General features: G+C 38.5%; 1 protein-coding gene across 4 annotated transcripts; it reads left to right on the top strand.

Moving 5' to 3' along the window:
- Nucleotides 1-1,267: 1,267 nt before the first annotated feature.
- Nucleotides 1,268-16,982, top strand: LOC124387456 (phosphoribosyl pyrophosphate synthase-associated protein 1-like). 4 transcript variants are annotated; one of them, XM_046851867.1, is made up of 12 exons: nt 1,268-1,696; nt 1,973-2,130; nt 4,866-4,918; nt 5,576-5,642; nt 8,703-8,875; nt 9,894-10,009; nt 10,685-10,740; nt 10,897-11,039; nt 12,395-12,433; nt 13,391-13,461; nt 13,993-14,139; nt 16,473-16,982. In XM_046851867.1, the coding sequence occupies exons 2-12, from the start codon at nt 2,048-2,050 to the stop codon at nt 16,629-16,631; spliced, it is 1,107 nt and encodes a 368-aa protein (XP_046707823.1). In that variant the 5' UTR covers nt 1,268-1,696; nt 1,973-2,047; the 3' UTR covers nt 16,632-16,982. The 4 variants fall into 4 exon arrangements, with proteins under 4 accessions (XP_046707823.1, XP_046707806.1, XP_046707797.1 ...); XM_046851850.1 differs by having other exon boundaries at nt 1,936-2,130; XM_046851841.1 differs by lacking the exon at nt 1,268-1,696 and having other exon boundaries at nt 1,710-2,130.
- Nucleotides 16,983-20,873: the final 3,891 nt, after the last annotated feature.

Here is a 20,873-nt window from a genome sequence, read left to right as displayed (position 1 = left end):
TTAGGGTACAACTCGAGGAAGGTATATGGTCCTGAAGAAGGCTGTGAGGTCCCAAATCAGGATGTTCCAGACCTGTAAGAACCTCAAGTGAAAATTCACACCACTCCAACCACACAGTACCTAGTCCTCAGGGTAGATCATGCAAGTCTTCACAATACGCCTGCAGAGAGAGCTCTTCAGAGCATGGACAGGGGGATGAGTTATAAGTTCTATAAGTTTTTCTCTTATTGAAGCTAAAAACTGCACTCATGTTCCTAAACACAAAAGCAAACAAACCACTTTCTCGCTTGATTTATTTCCCCTCACCAGACGTCTGAGTTCTGAGTACATATGCATTCACAGCGCCCTTATGCAAATGTACACTCCTGGTTTATCCGAGGAAAATACTGGAACCTCTTCTCCAGTGTATTGTTTATCCGGTTTTGGTTTTGTTTTCTTTCGTTTTGATGTCGCTTTTGTCTTTGCCTAATTTCCTGAGCCTTCACATCGTGGGGTGTTGAATATTTCTTTAACGTTTTACATTTATATTTATCTAATTTACCAAAAGCCCTGACAATTACCCAGGCAAAAAGTGGACTTTTTTTAAACTTGGAACCACCTCGAAAGTATTGGCACCATTGCAGATGATATATAGGGAGGCATTCGGTGCAGAGATTAAGAGAGAAATCCAGATTGGCTTGAATACATGAACATCAACAGAACATCTGTATATCTGTACAGCATACATTTTAAAGAAGCCATCATTTGCACCTGAAAGAAAATATTTTAATGATTATTTTTTTAAGACATTCAGTGTAATATCTAGTTTTTTATGTCAAAAATGTTTGTCAAATATTACTTTTTTTGAGATTATTTATTTATTTACCTTGCTTTTTGTTTTGTTTTGTTTTTTTTTCTTAAAGGAAAGGCCAACCATTTTTTTTCAAAACACTTGAGACTTTTTAGATGATGTATAATTAAAAAAAATGATAAAATACTATTTTTAAAATTGTGTATGATTAAAAAAATATGTAAAAAATAATATATAAAATATTCACAATTTTGTACAATGTTTTAATTGTTTATTGAGTAGAAAACAAACATTGATTTTAATGATTATTCGGGTACCAGTATATATTTCTTTTGCCCCACCTGACTGTTCCTGCCCCCTGACACGCACAGGATTGGATCAGGATTGGATCAGGATTGGATCAAACCCATCAGCCTTCCCCGCCCCTCGCTCTTCAGTACTCTAATCAACGATTGGCTGTTCTGGCTGTCAGTCACGTAAAAAGTGGGCGGTGCTTGAGGCGGGCAGGCGGCGTGTCCGATCTCTTTCCGACCGCATTGCAACAAAGTTTACAGTGATACAGAAACCGCGCGAGCTCTTCGCCACTCTTTGATCTCTTTAGTCGCGTGCGTGTGAGTTATATAATCCGATTTCATTTCGCACTGCTTCACGTGCAATCGCTCGGATTGTCGGACGGAGATCGAAGTTCAGATGGGAGAAAAGTGCGAGCGGATTTGTGTGTTGATCTGATCTGGAATTTGAATAATTGCAGATGAAAAGTAAAAATTAGAAAACTCGTAAGAGATTTGATTCGTGTTCACATTTTACTAAATTATCAGTAATTATTAGTTCTATTCGTATTAGCGTTCATTTGAACAGTACTAGTATGAGATAGGACATTTACACGTTTCTTCTTTACTTTCCCTGGTAAGTCAGTAGATTATTGTTGTTATTATTATTATTATTATTATTATTATTATTATTATTATTATTATGTTCTGCTTTTTCCTTCATTAGTGTATAAACGTGATAAAATCCGCTTTCGGCTCCTTCTGATTTTTTTCCCTCCTTCTGATCTTTTCTCCTCCCTGGTCCTCACTTGGCTTCATCTGATCCCCGTCTGTTTGTACTGAAATCATTTGTATCACTGTTGATTTTGTTGCAAGAAACAAACTCGTAAACTTGTGTGTAAACATGCCAAAGAGTCGGGCAGGAGTCCACAAGTTGCTTCTGTCTCGCCCCCAAACCCCCAAGCTGTCTTATGGTTATAACTCCAACATGAATGTGGGCAGAAGTGGATACAGGGTCTTCTGTGCAAACAACGTCCCAGCAAGCACTGAGCTGGCCCACAAGATCACCGAGTGAGTATCATCATCATCATCATCATCCATTATTGTTTACACAACACCAACTTTTTTATGTCATGATCAAATAATATTGTTTGGTACTACATGTACGCCTGTGGCATAAGGGTGAACGTTTTAAACCAATTGCAGGTTTGTAGTTTTTGTTTTGGAGTCTCCAACATCTTCAGGAAAATGAAGAAACGTCTGCTTTGCATTTCAAACCTAAAAAAAAAGAGCTGACGGAGGAACAACAGGTTTTTCTAAAGACTGCTTCTTTATTCCAACACGTTTACATTTTTTTATTAGACACTCTTATTCAGAGTTACTTCCATTTCTCTCATTTAAACAACTGAACAGGTGAGGATTTAGGGCCTCACTTAAGGGCCCCGCAATAGCAGATTTGCAGTGATGGGTTTGAACTCGCAACCTTCTGATCAGACGTCCAGCATCTTCACCAATGAGCTACCATGTCCCACTTAAAAAAAAAAAAGAAAACTTTACCATATTAACCAGCGAATTGTTTGTTTTGCATAATAATTTTGTCACGTGACTGTACATGCTCGTGCACTTACTCGACATTGACGTGATTAAAACCCCTTCAGCCTTCGCCAGTATACGTGCTCCACTTCTCAGATCTGATTGGTTGATTGGAGATGATGTCACTGTGGGCGGTGCTTTAAACTGCTATAATATTATATATATAAAAAATAAATGATACCAGATGTTACTAACGTGAAAGCTGAACGTGTACACACTCGAGTAATTGTGTTATAAGAGGAATAAAACACTTTAGTATTTGTGTTCTGGGGTTTTCAGGTCCTCGATCTTGTGCCATTTCTGGCCGATGCAGTTTCTCCAAGTTGTTTATAGAAGCACTTAAAACTTTTTTTCTGCGAGAAACCTGTTTTTATTCTGCACTGTTTTTGTGCTCTGTTGCTGAAGTTAATCGTCTTTACCCCGTCATGGTCCTGGTGATGAAATGTGCGTTTCGCAGCCGTGTGTTTTGAAAGCTGCTTTTGTAAGAGCGTGATCATGGTGACCCGGTCGAACCCTCAGCACTGTTTAATGTCACGCTGGGCACATAACGGCCCTCAACCCTCCTGACCATCATCATGCCAGGCTTAAAAAAAACTCCCTTTAACATCAGCCTCGGAGCTGATATCTAGTAGAAGAAGAAAAGAGCGAAAAAACAAGTCGTCTATCCTGAAGATTCTGGAAAACGTAAACTTCCAGCTTCAATTCTGACTGTTGTGAAGCGCTGACACTGCAGATTTCTTCCATCAGTTTAATGTTAAGTCACAGGAAACATCACAGTTTAAATATTTCAACGCTTAAAAATACAAAAAGCGTGTTTACGTGGCATCCTGCCGCCCTGCTAATGAGCCGTTGCTATAGAAACTAGGTGTAAGAACGAGTCGCTAATGCAACCGTGCGCTCCTGTCTGAGCTGCTGCTGTAGATGGTCCCAACACCTTTGGACCATTGGGAACTCAACAGGTGTGGTGTGAGAGCTATTTGTGTGTGTGTGTGTGTGTGTGTGTGTGTGTGTGTGTGTGTGTGAGGGAAGTGCTTCACCATGGAGTGTCTGTAACGAGATCTAGTCTTCCAGCACTTTGCACCGAAACACGAAACCTCTCATCTGAAGAGAATCCAGTGCACTTGTTGAGTGTCCTGCTCTCTTGTGTGTGTGTGTGTGTGTGTGTGTGTGTGTGTGTGTGTGTGTACGCACGTGTGTGTACGGGTTTAGGAATGGCAAAAATCTTATTTTTAACCCCACATGATGATGATGACACACCTAATCTCGTTTGTCAAGGTCTGCTGGAAAATATATTTGGCAAGGGGTGTGTGTGTGTGTGTGTGTGTGTGTGTGTGTGTGTGTGTGTGTGTGTGTGTGTGTGTGTGTGTGTGTGTGGATAATCAGTTACACATCACCATATTACAGGCAGGAATTCAGGGCTGAAATTCTGTCTTGTTCAGTTTGAGACAAGGTTCCTCAGGTAGGCAGCAGCTTCTGAAAAAATTTCCATTTACATTACTGGAATTTATCCTTACCGTTGAGCAGTTGAGGGTTAAGGGCCTTGTTTAGGGGCCCAACTCTGGCAGCTTGGTGGTGCTGAAATCTGAATTAAAAACATTTCAATCCGAAGTCCCAACATATAAATCACTGAACTACCACATGCAAAATAATTGATTTTATCAGTGATGCACTCAGAAATAAACAAACAAAAAATCTTCACCTGAAATTAAAACTGAAATGTTTTCTAATATAAAAATATATACTTGTGTTTATGTATTAAAAAAAGATTGTTAAATAAATTAGTACTTCAATAATGATTGAACTAAACATGTTTAATTCTAATTAATATTTTTACCATATTTACCTTTTTATAAATTAATATTCGCATAATCGCATTTAATTATAATAGAATAGATTTTATGATCTGTTTTTTCTTTAGTTAGATCTTAATTGTTTTATTGTTTGTACAGTAAATAATTTTTTTTATTTATCCATCAATGACCGATGGTGAGATTCAAAGTTATATATAAAAGTCTGTTAAGAAGAAATTGTCCAATTGATTAATATTCAAACGCAGAGTTTAATTAAAAATAAAGAAAAATATCACAATTTTCCCCATGTTGAAGTGTCGCCTCTCGATCTCTCACACACACACACACACACTTTAGTCTGCACACATTCTGTGTATCACCATAATAATACTAACGTGAATGACTTTTTGACGTTTTTTCCAGGCGTCTCGGGGTGGAGCTGGGGAAATCGCTAGTGCTCGAGGGAGCCAACAGAGGTAAATGACGTGCTGTTTGGTGTTTTTCACTTCAGCGGATGTACTTTAGTCCGTACAGAGAGTGGAATAGTGCAAAGTCTAAACCTTTTCTGTAATACACAGCTCATAAAGCACACACACACAAACACAGACAGAAATCTTTTCACATTCTCACAAGTGGTCATTGATAAAATATAAATATTTGTGTAAGTATTCGCTAGACAATTGTGTGATTTTTCAGCTACTGCAAATAATGTACAATCTGGTGGGCGGGGCATACGGTCGCTCGCTGTCAATCAATAAATATTTCCATTCAATTTATAATTATTTAGTAAGAAATGTGAAATTATTCAGCTACTACAACTAAAATACAGCATGAGGTGATTTTTCGAAAGCCATTATGTTGAAGCTCAACAGGAATACGATCGTGAATTTGAGTACTGATGGCACTGTATGTGTGGGCGGAGCATACCGTCACTGCCCTGTCAATCACAGGGACACCAGCCAATCACAGGCATCTGTTAGCTTGTGTATGAGGAAGAGGGCAGAAAGCTGCAGCGGTTGTTCACATCCAACATCCATGTGTATTAACTGTAGGTTTTTGTAAATGCTGTGAAGCACAGATTTATTTTGGTCCATCACCATCTGACTGTGTGTCTCACACGTGTCCTTTCACAGAGACCACGGTGGAGGTGCAGGAGTCGGTCAGAGGGCAGGATATCTTCATCATCCAGACCATACGCAGGTGAGAGGAACCGGAGCATCTTCTTTCGCTGTTGCATGCGATACATGCATGCTAACCATGATAGCATTGTTTTTTGTTAATTTTTTTGCATGTTTTTAAGTTGTTTATAAATAAACCTCAGCTGTAAGTGTATGATCTTTGCGCTGACCGGATTCTGATCATAGATCGAATTTGTATCTTGTCATTTTTAAACAAAAATTGTTGTATAAATTGTTTACCTACTTTCACGCCTCAGAAGCTTCTTTGTCGTGGAAACGCGATGCTGCAGCGACGATACCATGATAAATATTTCATACAAATTGTGTTTAAAGGTCATTTTACTGTACATGCACCTGACTGTTGGGTTCTGTTTTGTTGCTGTAGATTATTTTAATAACATTTTTCTCTGTCGTAGAAACAATTCATTATTTTTCTTTGCTGCTAGCATTAGTTGGCATAGGCGAATCAGCTAGCTAGTAGTAGTAGTAGTAGTAGTAGTTGAGAAATAATGAAAGTTAAAGTCAGAGGCAAAGACTGAACGTTTACTTCACAAAGAGTAGCATTAATCAGTGTAGGCGTTAAATAGTTGTATGTGTGAGTGTGTTGTGTAAATAGAAACAGGTGTGCCTAATCAGTGACTTGGTGATAGAGAAGAGTGTGAGAGTCCTGTGTTTTTGTGGGGGTTTTGTCCTGTGTTGTGTTGTGGGGATCCTGTGTTGTGTTGTGTTGTGGGAGTCCTGTGTTGTGTTGTTTTGTGGCAGTCCTGTGACAAAGCATTTCACTGCATGTCGTACCCTGTATGTATGTGTATGTGACAAATACGATTTGATTTGATTGTGTTGTGTTGTTATGTGGGAGACCTGTGTTGTGTTGTGGGAGACCTGTGTTGTGTTGTGGGAGACCTGTGTTGTGTTGTGGGAGACCTGTGTTGTGTTGTGGGAGTCCTGTGTTGTGTTGTGGGAGTCCTGTGTTGTGTTGTGTTGGGAGTCCTGTGTTGTGTTGTGTTGTGTTGGGAGTCCTGTGTTGTGTTGTGTTGGGAGTCCTGTGTTGTGTTGTGTTGGGGGTCCTGTGTTGTGTTGTGTTGTGTTGGGGGTCCTGTGGGAGTGTTGTGTTGTGGGGGTCCTGTGTTGTGTTGTGTTGTGGGAGTGTTGTGTTGTGGGGTCCTGTGTTGTGTTGTGTTGTGGGGGTCCTGTGTTGGGAGTCCTGCACGATTTGGGAAAAAATGTCATGTTGCGATTATTGTGGTCGATATTGCGTTTGTGATTTAATTAATGGTGTCATGTGTCCACTTGTTTGGTTTTTAAGGAAATTGCACCCAGGTTAGTGATAATGCTAATTAAATAATTTTTTTTTTAAAGAAAATAAAATATTTGAAACATTTTATAACAAAAAAAGGGAATGTCGTGCTGCTGCCCATTTCAGTTATTTAGCTGTTTTTCTGCTGAAGTTTGAGATGCAGCTTATGTTTACATACTTGAATTCATGAATCAGTTTCGCAATCATTATTATTAAAAGTGTTGAACCAGTTTTATAGAAGATTGCTAATGATGTGTGTGGTGGCAGGTGAAGGTGCGCCAATCCGTGAGTATGTGCGGGTTAGGCGTTAGCGTCGAGGAAAGTTGTGTGTGTGTGTGTGTGTGTGTGTGTGTGTGTGTCGGCATGAGTACAAGGTAAAGTTCTGTCTGTAGAACTGTCGCCTGTCGTGTCTTTCTTCCAACCCGGAACCAGTGAGATGTTACAGATGTGTCATATTGCCACATGATGTAGAAACTTTAACTTTCAAATCTTGCACAGTTCCTCTCTGCTCAGTGTTGGTGATCTTAAAGCCAAATAACAGAGATAGCAGGTTTTTGGCTACCAGTTCAGTGTTGATCTGCTCAGCACACCTGAAACTCACGTGACCCCACATGCCACACGTGCACTGCCTCAACTGAGACTATCTGTTCTATTTTTGTTCTGTTAGGGGTGCGGAAAATGAGTTTTTGTGAGTTGGCGTCTGTGGCAGTCCTGTTTGAAGGCAGCAGTGTTTACTATAAAATACAGTTTGAGGTTGCGAGTTAAAGTGGAGGAATAATCTGAGTGAAACTCCGCCCCCAGACTTCTCATAATCTTATTTCCCTCCTGTGCCGTGTTTCTGTTTGTAGTGTAAATTAGTGCACTTTCTCTTAAACACTGGCTGGAGTGTGTAATTCTTTGGTCACCAACTGGTTGGTCCTGACTTTCAGGAAGTGATCAGGAAGATGAGTGTGTTTTAGTGATCGGCTGACTCAAATCTCTGTAAAGGCGTGGCACACACTCAATCACACTGTGTCAACTGGCATCACCTCTGATAATCAGGTCGGATTGATGCTAATCAGATTCTCCAGTTTGCGAGTTCTCACCTACTTAATGGCAGAGAGAAACAGTTCCATCATCAGCCTTGTTTTTAAATGTATTATTTGTTCTTCCCAAGTAACCATGAATCATAAAGTCTCTGTCCTAAAAATATTGTAAATCAGAAACCTGCGACTGTAACATAGTGCTGACACTGGAGACTCCTTCCATCAACAAACGATTCCTTATTCAATCTCCACTCACAGGGAGTTGTTGTGAAAGAGCTGTTACTATAGAAACCATAACATGATGCTGTCCGTACTGCAGGAGACGCTGTTATGGAAAATTACACGTAATTAAATTGGAATTAAAAACTTTCTGACCAATCAGAATCCAACAGCGCTGGATTAATTAATTAAAAATTAAAAATTTATTTATTTATTTACTTATTTATTTTGTCTTTAGATTAAACAAACAAACAAACAAACAAATAAGTAGATAAATAAAAAAAGAGAGTTTTTTGTCATGCATTAATTTAATCTATTAAAAAAATGCAATCATTTTCAGCTGCTCTTTTATTGGTGCATTATAAATATTCAGTTTCCTAATATATATATAAAAATGCATAAAGTTGAGGGTGAATAAAATGTATTAGAAATAAATATAGGCTTTAAATCCTTGAAAAATACACTTTATGGACACATGGGAGGTTAAAAAGTGTCACATCGTAATTAGTGATGTGATGTGGTGTGTGTGTTTGGGGTGAAGGGATGTAAACACAGCGATCATGGAGCTGCTGGTGATGGCGTATGCCCTGAAGACCTCCTGTGCCAAGAACATCATTGGCGTGATCCCGTATTTCCCCTACAGCAAGCAGTGCAAGATGAGGAAGAGAGGATCCATCGTCTGCAAACTGCTCGCATCCATGCTGGCTAAAGCCGGTAGGAGAAACACACACACACACACACACACACACACACACACACACACGCACACACACACTTTTTTATATGCAAACACACACTCTATACACACACACATGAACTTTGCACTAAGTGAACACTTCATTATCAGCTGCACCGCTCATACAGGCTACTTTCTAGGTCTATAAATACTCAGTGGCCCATCGGTTAGTCGACACAAAGTTTTGGCACCCGTGTAACCCTGCAAGCTCCAATAATTCCTATAGTGTTTGAATTGCAGTACAGCTTAAAGCCAGAATAAGTGACTTGTAGCTGTTACTGTTACTTATAGCTGAGTTGTGAAACATGACCAGGTGCTTTGAGAAGGTGAATAAAGGCGTGTCCTTTACCTTTTCTTTACCGTACATTTTCTCTATTGTAGAGAGTAGAGATAAAATATCCTTCACAGCACAGGTTTGAATAAACACAAAGACCCAGCATTGGCGACTTGGAACTCGTGAGCTTCCAATGTCTCAATCCAAAGGGATGTGCATCTCCAAAACTAAGGCCTATGTGATTCGATGCATAGCCGACGTTATGATACGACACATTAAAGATGCATATGATTCACTCTGTGACGATGCAGTGTGATCCGATTCGACACAATCTCTGCACTTTAATATGGTACAGATAGTTTGCTTTTGTTTCTTTGGTTCAGACAGACAGAGCAAATCATCAATATATGTGGTGCTGAGAGAACGCAATTGATAGTTTAGCGTGAAGAAATAAAATATTGGTCACTTTAAGTAGATCAGTTGCATATTTCAGTAACTACGCTGGATTATGCACTGCTTCAGTGTTTGTTTACGATCTGTTGTGCAATAATTTCATTAATCCTATTCAGTAATTTCACCAATCCTCATATGGCACAGAATTAGGTATATAGCACAGAACTAACCCTAACCCTAAATAGTGTGTGTGTGTGTGTGTGTGTGTGTGTGTGTGTGTGTGTGTGTGTGTGTGTGTGTGTGTGTGTGTGTGTGTGCGCGCGCTTCAGGTCTGACCCACATCATCACCATGGATCTGCACCAGAAAGAGATCCAGGGTTTCTTCAACTTCCCTGTGGATAACCTGCGAGCTTCACCGTTTCTGCTGCAGTACATCCAGGAGGAGGTAGCACACGTCTACACACACTTCTATACCAACACACACACACACACTCACACACACACCTCACTGAAGTCAAGGTTTATCCAGAAAACGCCAGCATTGCAAATAACACATAAATAAACCAAACGAATAAATGAGGAACGACAGAAAACAGGAAATGTATTTTGCACACTCATTGTACAACAAAGAAATCTGTTCTCAGCGTTTCTCCCCGTGGTCAGGAGGTTGGTGATATTAGGATGCTAGGATCTAGAGCAGATACTGATAAAGAACATCTCCTCGATCGTGGGTCTGTGTCTTTAACGGAGACGGATCGATTCATCATTTGGCTGATAGAATCGTTGATATTACAGTTCCACAGGTAAAAAGAACAGCTTAGCGTTACTAAATTTACTGACCACAAATTTAAAACAACGACAAAAAAACCTAAACTCAGCTTTACATAAGGAGTAAAAGCTTTGGGTTGGAATGTTGTTATTATTATTATTATTATTATTATTATTATTATTATTATTATTGTAATCTCATGTATCCTCATATTAGTAACACGGTTCTCAGTGATAAACTTTGAATAACTTTTTAGAATTTGTTTTATAAACAAATAGTTTTTGGGGTTACATCATCCATTTTCCACACAAACATCTCTCACGCTTCTCTCTCTTTTTCGTTCCTCTTCAGATCCCCGACTTCAGAAACGCTGTTATTGTTGCAAAATCGCCCTCGGCTGCGAAGAGGTACAAAACAATTGAATACATTTGTGTAAAAAGTTCAGGTTGGTGTGTGTTTTTCATGATCGAGTTTTTTTATTGTGTGTGTGTGTGTGTGTGTGTGTGTGTGTGTGTGTGTGTGTGTGTGTGTGTGTGTGTGTGTGTGTGTGTGTGTTTCTTCAGAGCTCAGTCGTATGCCGAGCGTCTGAGACTCGGACTGGTAGTAATTCACGGTGAAGCTCAGTCCGAATCCGATCTGGCTGACGGTCGTAACTCTCCCCCGGGGTACAGACCCTCGTGTGGACCTCCAGGTCTCGAGCTGCCCTGTAAGGAACTCATTTCAAACACTTGCATCTGTAACAGATCCTACAAAAAATCCCATTAAAACTCTGAGCTGATAATTATAAAAAACAGCCTTCAATTAAACCCATGCAAATCAGAAAAGTCTAAAATTTGAAATAACATCTAGAAGCATTTTAACCACGTCATACGTTTATAATAAGTCTTTAAAGGTTTTTTTTTTTTAAACACTTCATCCAGCTAACCCTCACGGGGAAAATCATTTCAGATGGATGCTCTGTTCTATTTTACACACACATACAGAAAAAGAACACAAATAAAAACCCGGCCCCTGAAACACTGATACATTGAAATTAGCCGAGGTAGCATGCACATTAACCTAGCTAATTTTGCTAATGTGCATGCTAGCAGTAAACCAGGCGTAAGAGGACATCCACAGAAATATGTAAGCTAGATTACTAGCAGTTAACTAGCTTCCATGCATGGAGTTAGCTAGCTAACTGTGTTAATATTAATCATTGCTACAATGGCTTCAAATCATAGAGAACATGATACAGACTTGACTTGGCTGACAAATACAGTATGCAAGCTAGCAGTTAACTAGCCATAACCTAGCTCACGTTGTTAATCAGTGCTAGGAGTTATGGCACTTTACTACATTTTATTGCTAGTAATTAAATCAGGCATTAGCACAATACTAACCCTAACCCTTATCTGCACCTCAGAAAATGACCGCAACATATACAAGCTACATTCCTAGCAGTTAGCTAGCTGGCAGGTATTTAGTTAGCTAACTTTGCTTATTTTATTGATTAGCTGTTATGGTATGTTTTAGCACATTACTGCTAATTAAATCAGAGAGAATACAACTACTGAAGCTACACTAAGGAAAGTTTGCTAGAAGTTTACTAGCTGGCTGTCAGACGGTGTATTTTTCACATTTTTCACATTTTTTATGCTTGTCATTAAATAAGGCGTTAAAAACGTCAACACAGACCAAATCTGCTACTGAAACTCTGACAAATGTGAGCGCTTGAACCTGGTAATTAGCTGCAAGTTAGCTAGTGATCTTTATGCTAATATTAGTGATAGTCTTATGGTATGTCTTGACACCTTTGAGATATTGCTAGCAATTAAATCAGACAAACACAAAACAAATCATGACTTGGATGATCCTTAACCAAAGTTCCAATACGAATACTAGCATACGAACACTAGCAGTTCACTAGCGAGCTCCATTAGCAAAAGTGTAAAATCAGACCTAAACTTGACTTGATGTTCTGATTATGTGTAATTTTTTGAGTCTGTGTATAAATGCTGCACTGGCTGAACTTTATATTGCTGCATTTAACCAGTCCTCCTTTATGTGTCGGCCGTACAGGGAGGTACCAAGCGCCGTTCCCTGGCATCGAGCTTCCAAGTACGGCAGCCGAGCTTCTCGTGTGCTGTGTGCTTCAAACGCATGGCCCGTGTTTGTGTGTTTTAGGGCTTTTCTCTTTATGCTGTGTGTGCTGTGTGTGTGTGTGTGTGTGTGTGTGTGTGTGTGTGTGTGTGTGTGTGTGTGTGTGTGTGTGTGTGTGTGTGTGGGTCTGTTTATGTAAAGGAAGCCCATGTATATAAATACAAACAGCACCATATTTCTCAGACAAGAACTGTGCATGTGTACTGATGCTATCTCGTTTTTTGTATTTTTTTTTAGCTTGTTCAGGATTTCATGGATAAAACAAAACAGAGTTCGGTGTGAATTACAGGATTTATGTATACAAATATATATATCTGATTAAATCCTGTTTGGCTGTACACATGCACAGTGGGACGTTTTTCATTCTTTTTTTCTTTACATTTCACAAGTAAGTGGAAATGCTGTTAACTGCCCAAAATCTTTCTATTTATTATCTTTTACTTTTTTTTTTTTTTTTTTTTTTTTTTTTTTTTACAGTAACAGATTTTTTTCCTCAGCTCATATTTTTTATTTGGCTCTGAGATAGATAGATAGATAGACAGACAGACAGACAGACAGACTAGACTAGACTAGACTAGACTAGACAGACTTTATTGATCCCATGAGGAAAATTATTGCGTTGATGATGTGGTCTGTGTTTTCAGTATAACTTGACTTTGGTGAGGTCGAACTAACTTTGTTTCAGTTTGATGCTGTATTAATTGGGTTGAAGGTTCTGGTGATGGAATGTGTGTGTGTGTGTATGTATGTATGTGTATATATATATATATATATATATATATATATATATATATATATATATATATATATATATATATATATATATATATATATACACACACACAAACACACAAAAATGTTATTGTAATGTGGTGATAAATAACATTTCATAACACCGCATGTGCTTCTGTGCAGTGATGATGGCCAAAGAGAAGCCACCAATCACTGTGGTGGGAGACGTTGGAGGTCGAATCGCCATCATTGTTGTAAGTATTGTTTACATTCTTTCACACACACACACACACACACACACATACACACACACACATAATGGTACTAGTGGTTACTTGCAATTTATAATTTTATTTTATCTTGTAACCTAATTTTTTAAATACAGTGTATGTGTAGTGTAAGAATTGCTCCACTAGAGGGAGACAAAGCACAAGTTTGATAATTACCTAAGCATCTTGATTGATAATTGTAATAGTAGTAGTGATAATAATAATAATAATAATAATATTAAATGCATTAATGTGTAGCACTTATTGCTATAAACAATTAAATTACTGTGCACATAAAGTACATGAATTCATTATAACAGATAATAAAGAAGCAGTAAAGTAAAAAAAATCTTTTTTTTATTAATTTAATATTTTAATTAATGAATAATAGTAATACAACAATAAAAAAGGCACTCAAATAAAAGACTAATGTTTTTCAAATAAAAGATAAACAACTCAGATTATTTAATTGTTATTAAAAACAAAACTTTGTGTATTTAATATTGATTTTTTAAGGATGACATCATCGATGACGTGGAGGATTTTGTGGCAGTGGCGGAGATTCTGAAGGAAAGAGGAGCGTATAAAGTCTACATCATGGCCACCCATGGCCTGCTTTCAGCCGACGCCCCGCGTCTCATCGAGGAGTCGCTTATAGACGAGGTGAGGACCATTTTCTTCTTCGTCCATTAAAGTGTAACTTGTGTACTTAATCTACATGAGAACCTCAGTGATTGTGATTGTGAACGCCTGAGCCTAAGATCAGTATGTGCTTCTTTTTGAACATCCCATTTCACATTATTCTTCATTTGCTCTTATAAGAAGCTCCACTCTTCTGGGAAGATGTTCCACTAGATTTTGTGGAGATTCATTCAACCACAAGGGTGTTAGTAAAGTCAGGAAGTGATGTAGGTGAGGTGAGGAGGCCTGGAGTGCAGCCAGCATTCACATTCATCCCAATGGTGCTTAAAACTCTTTAGCAGGAGATCTACCAAATCCAACCCATGTAAGGCAGATCTTCAAGGAGCAGGCTTTGTGCACAGGGGCTTTGTCATGATGGAACAGTTTTGGATCTTCTAGTTCAAGTGATGGTAAAGTTCCAAAGATGTCCTGTACTATTGTATGTCTCCAACGTTGTGTTATCAGTTTGGGGAGGAACCATGTGTTGGAAAAGCCGGGTGTCTGTGTGAATGTTTCAGCTGATCTTCACCTGCTGTTTAATGTCACCTCTGCTGCTTTTAAAGTGGCGTTATGGCCTGCAGAACTCACCTGTGTTAATCTCCTCTCGCGACGCGTCTCTTTGTTCCTGAAGGCGTTCACGGCGAACTGCGGCGTATAAACACGCGAAGGTTTATGACTGTAAAGCTCTGTTTACACGTGGTGGAGCTTCAACATAACACTAACGACAAACAGATTCTCAAAACGTGCTGTTAAGTGAAGGAGGAAAAAGAGAGAGAATGTTTGTTTGTTTTTAGTCGTGACAACAGTTAAAGGCTTCACGAGTCTGTAACCATAGCAACAACTTATTAATGTTAATCTAGTTTTGTGAAGGAATGGGCATTTATCGCTGCTATAATGTAAGGGAGATCGTGATCTGACCTGCTTTACAACCTGAAATGTAGCTTAAAACGGATCAAAATGTTGGTATGATGGGAACAAAGCGCTTTTGAGCCGTGATCAGGTTTCAAATCTGCTGAAGAAAAGATGAAGAATTTACAGATGAATGGGTGAATATGAACAGATTGATGGATAGATATATTATTTGATGGACGGAGGAATAAATAGATCTAGTTTTTAAAGGACAGAAGCTTTGATAGATGAATAGGGGGATTTATGAAAAGATATACTGATGGATGGAAGGATGGATAAATACATTGATAAACTGATAGAAGAATACAAGCATATAGAGATGAATAGTTGATAATAGATGGATGGATGAATTGATGTTCTGATGTAAGGATGGACTGATTGTTGGATGGGCAGATATAACATCATGAAAGGACATGATGAAAAGAACAGAAGAATATATAGATGAATTAAAAGATTTTCTGGTGGATGGATGGATAAATAGCTATTCTGATGAAAGGATGGAAGCATATACAGATGAATAGTTGATAATAAATGGATGGATGTTCTGATGTAAGGATGGTCTGATGGATGGATGGATGGATTGATATACTTCGGAATAAAAGGATTGATGAACAGATATACTGATGAAAGAACAGGAACATAGAAACATAGACCATATAAATGAAGAGGTGGATAAACACTGTAAAAGTATTCACACACCATCCAAATCACTAAATTCAGATGTTTCAGTCACTTCTATGGTTACAGGTGAATAAAATCATCACCTGCGCATGCAGACGCTTCTACAAATATTAGTGAAAGAATGTGTGGCTCTCAGGAGCTCCGTGAATTCCAGCTTGGTACCGTGACGGGAAGTCACCAGTGCAATAAGTCCAGTCGTGAAATTCCCTCACTACTAAATATTCCACAGTCCACCATTAGTGATGTTGGAACAAAGAGGAAGCGACTGGGAACGACAGAAACTCAGACACGTAAAACCACAGAGCGGGTCAGCGGATACTGAGACACGTAGTGCACAGAGGTCACCAACCTTCTGCACAGTCAATAGCTGCAGACCTCCAAACTTCATGTGGCCTTCAGATTAGCTGAAGAACAGTGCGTAGAGCTTCATGGACTGGGGTTTCATGGTCGAGTGGCCGCTTCCGAGCTTTACATCTCCAAGTGCAATACAAAGCATCGCATGGTGTGAAGCACGAGGCCGCTGGACTCCAGAGCAGTGGAGACGTGTTCTCTGGAAAAGATAAACTGATGGATAGATGGATAAATAGACACTGATGATAAAAAAAAATGGAGACGCAGATACAGGTGAATGGGTTGATCTGAATAGATGTAATGATGGATAGATTGGATGGATAAGTAGATGTAGAATATGTAGTAAAAATAACTCCTAACACTTCCTCATGCAGGTGGTGGTGACCAACACGGTTCCCCATGAAATCCAGAAGCTTCAGTGTCCCAAGATAAAGACAGTGGATGTCAGTATGATCCTGGCTGAAGCTATTCGTCGCATCCATAATGGAGAATCCATGGCTTACCTGTTCCGCAACATCACTGTGGACGACTAATGAGCATCTGGAGTCTTCATGCTGATCCAGGACCAGCTTGGAGTTTCTTTCTCAGGTGCTTGGTGGTTTCAGATCCTCGTTTATTCCCTTAAGAAAGTTTAGCAGTATGAAGATCTTCCCTGTCTCGCCTCAGCATGGAGGAGAAGAAGAGATGGAGAAACACTACGTCATTCCGTGTCTGTTGGAGAGATCATGGCTCTAACAGTGGTATTCTCACTTCCAGTACTTATTTTTGTGTGAAATATGCACTACACCATAAACGCCCTGTTCTACATATTCTCTTCTGCTTTTTACGCCTGTTGGCGACGTCATGAAAACGGTGGACCAATAAATAAAAAAAATTCAAAAAAATCTTTTCATTCATATTCTTTCTTCAAACATTGTGATACATTTTTAGTTGAAATATTAACAAATGGGTTACAGATGAATGGATCGAAACATGACTGAAGATGGATGGATAATAGAGATACTGATGGATGGATACAGATACATGGGTAGATATCAATGAATGGATGGATGTATAGATTAATAGATTTACTGATGGATGGATGGATGGATGGATTAATGGATGGATGATGGATTAATGGATGGATGGATGGATGGACAAAAGCATAAACATGAATGGATGGATATACTGATGGATCGATGAATGGTAGGAAGGATAGAGGAAGCATATACAGATGGATACGTGGATATATAAATGGAGGGATATACTGGATGGATAGATAAATAGATATACTGATAGATGGATGGATGGATGGATGGATGGATATACAAAAGCATATAGAGATAAATGGAAATATGGATTGATGGATGGAAGGATAGACAAAAGCATACACAGATGAATAAATATAAGAATGGGTGGATATATATATATATATATATATATATATATATATATATATATATATATATATATATATATATATATATATATATATATATATATATATATATACGAATGGCTAGATGGACAAAAGCATATACAGATAAATGAGTGGATAGATGGATGGATGGATAGATTAATAAAAATACTGATGGATGAATAAATGGATGGACGAAAGTATATACAGATGAATGTATATATGGATGGGTGGATATATGGATGGATGGACAAAATATACAGACAAATAAGTGGATATATGAATGTATGGATTTACTGATGAATGAATAGAGATACTGATGAATAAAAACACAAAGATAAATGAGGGGATATTTGGATGAATGGAAATACTAATGGATGGAAATATAAATGGATGGTTGTATTGATGAAGGGATAGATACTATCAGATGAATGATATATAAATGTGTATGGAATGATGGAGAGATAGAGATAGATATAATGAAGGATGGATAGAGAGATGAATGAAAACTCCATAAACTGGATGGAAAGTCACTTGGCTGTTGAAGAAGTGATTCTCTGGTTTGAAACAGTTCCGATTCTGAGTGATTTCAGGAAACAGGACTTCCTGAAGTCAGTGGAATTGCAGAAGTTACACTCGTCTGTGAAGTTAGAGGAAGTGTGAGGGGGAATTACCTTCATCTGATTAAGAGTGTGTTAAAATAATCACATTACACACAGCTCACTATAAACACATGATACAATCTTGTGATGTCACACGATTAAGAACAAACGCTAAAGTTAGAAGTGAGTCACGTCACAGTAAATCGTTCTGCGCTCGGTCATCTTACACGCCACGAAACGTAGGAAATGCATTCTGGGTAACGTGTCAGAGACGCTGTACTTGTTCCAAACTCCGCAGGTGACCTTAAAGCTGCTGTGGAGCTTGGACCAAGTCCAGAGGCAAAGACAATTCAGTGACCCTGATCGGAGGAAATATGAGTGTTTGTTTGTTCGTTCGTTTATTCACTACTTAATAACATGAATTATTTCATTTATCTGCAAACAAAAGCTGTTTATTTTTCTGCTTACACAATCTTTTAATTACACATTCATTCATTTACACAAATATCTGCTTACATTTATTTATCCACTCACATTTTATTTACTTGGGTACCATCCATCCATCCATCCATCCATCCATCCATCCATCCATCCATCCAATACAAGATTCCTTATATATTAATTCATGCGTCCATTCATTCATCTAATTATTCATATATATATTAACTGATTAATTTAAATCATTATTTATATATATTCACTTGTTCTTGGTTTGAAAGAGGCAGATGTAGAGGATGAAGTAGTATAGAGACGGATGATCTGCTATTGCGACCCCTAATGGGAGCAGACGAAAAAAGAAGATATTCACTCATTCATTCATTTTTCATTCACACATTCATACACTTGTGCAATCATTTGTTCATTCATTTACTCATATAACGGTGTTCATCCATTCACTCAGTCATTCTGTCCCATTTATTTACTTGAGCGGGTTTAATCATGAACATACACGTGTTTACTTCAGCAACATGATTTATTTCTATATGAAGAATTTCCTTTATCTGTTCATCATTCATTCATTCATTCATTCATTCATTCATTCATTCATTCATTCCCATTCACATTTTTCGTCATTTCGGTTATTGTGCCAGTAAGGAAGACATTTAACAGGAATAGAATCTGGTGTTGTTCTGTACTCACCCTTTCTTAAACAGTTCTTGTGTGTGTGTGTGTGTGTGCATGTGTGTGTGTGTGTGTGTGTGTGTGTGTGTGTGTGTGTGTGTGTGTGTGTGTGTGTGTGTGTGTGTGTGTGTGTGTGTGTGTATGTGTGTGTGTTTGTTTTAATTCTCAAACTGTAAAAAAGGTAAAATAAAACTACATTTTAAATCTGTAATTAATTTAGAAATGAAGGTTTGAGATCAGGCACTTACCTGAAGATGAAGTTGAGGCTGGATGGAACATCTCTGGAGTGCAGTGTGTGACTATATGCCCTGAAAATGTAACCTGTTTCAGTGTTTGTTTGTGTGTGTGTGTGTGTGTGTGTGTGTGTGTGTGTGTGTGTGTGTGTATATGAGCCTATTTCAAAGAGGAACTAGACAGCAACTGACTGTTGGCCACTTCCTTGTGTGAGACAATGTGCAGCTATCAGAGCTGAACTGGGAAACGGGAAACACACAGACAAGGTCGGCTTTGTGTGTGTGTGTGTGTGTGTGTGTGTGTGTGTGTGTGTGTGTGTGTGTGTGAGTGTGTCTGTGATTCGTGTAAGCATGTGTATAATTGCCATTTAAGGCAATCAAGTTATACTAGTGTGTGTGTTGTATAATGTATGATTATAATTTCCTATCGTTAAATCCTTCAGTAAAAACACTTTGGGCTGAACAGTAAAAAAATAACACTAGAAGTTCCACATGAGTTGATATTGTATAAACTCTGATACTTAGCTAAAATCCAGTGATAAAATCCTGAACACAGAAACGTTATTGAATATTTCTTACTGTGACGTCATGGAAAGAAGTCAAGTCTGTACAGCTGAGGTCGTACACTCACGTTTATGCCACTCTGATTCTTGCATGCATGTTACATGCGGTCCACAAGACACAATAATACCCGAATCTACACCGAAGGTAACACCTGCTTGAGTCTGTGTGAGACTGTGTGCTGTTCACTGGATGATTGACAGCAGTGATGTTTTGAGCACGATGTCAATTTTGTCTCCTGGGTAATACCAAATAAAATGAAATGACACTAGACACTCGTTCCTTAATCCCCATCTTATGTTTCACGATTGTATGTCGAATGAGCCGTTACCATAGAAACGATACGCATTGATATAAAACTGACCAATCAGCATCAAGAATTCAGCAATGTGTTACTTCATACACCCAGTTTCTGTCAGTCTAGCGGTGATTTTTAACTGAACCTACAAACAGGTTTAGCACGTGATGTTGTAGACCTGCAGTTTGTTAATTATAATTATTGTACTGTGAAAAAATATTCACCCCCTTCTGTTTTTCTGCAATTTAAATTTCTTTGTCCATTTAAACCATTGTAGAAGCGTCAGCTCCTTCTTCTGTCTCCTGGGGAAGTGGAAGCTCAGTATTTAAGGCTCTGGGTTACTGACAGGTCAGTGGGGTTTCAAGCCCCGGTATCACCAAGATGACACTCTTAGGGCCCCTGATCAAGGCCCTTAACACTTTATGCTCCAGGGTTTCTGTATTATAGCTGATCCCAGCTGTGTAACATTGCTGTGATATGTAAAGAAAGAGCTGTAATGTACATATGACAAATATAAAGCACCTTCCTTTCTTTTTCTTTCTTTATACCAGTTTATGTATATG

The sequence above is a fragment of the Silurus meridionalis genome, chromosome 1 (assembly GCF_014805685.1).
Source record: "Silurus meridionalis isolate SWU-2019-XX chromosome 1, ASM1480568v1, whole genome shotgun sequence".
In the NCBI taxonomy this organism is placed as follows: Eukaryota; Metazoa; Chordata; class Actinopteri; order Siluriformes; family Siluridae; genus Silurus; species Silurus meridionalis.
This window is presented reverse-complemented; position numbering and strand designations above follow the sequence as displayed.

Excerpts from the sequence above, each read along its gene's own strand:
- LOC124387456 (XM_046851850.1), top strand. The coding sequence starts at position 1,964 with ATGCCAAAGAGTCGGGCAGGAGTCCACAAGTTGCTTCTGTCTCGCCCC. Across the intron at positions 10,010-10,684 it reads TGCAGTACATCCAGGAGGAG|ATCCCCGACTTCAGAAACGC; the intron begins GTAGCACACGTC and ends GTTCCTCTTCAG. Across the intron at positions 12,434-13,390 it reads CCCTGGCATCGAGCTTCCAA|TGATGATGGCCAAAGAGAAG; the intron begins GTACGGCAGCCG and ends GCTTCTGTGCAG.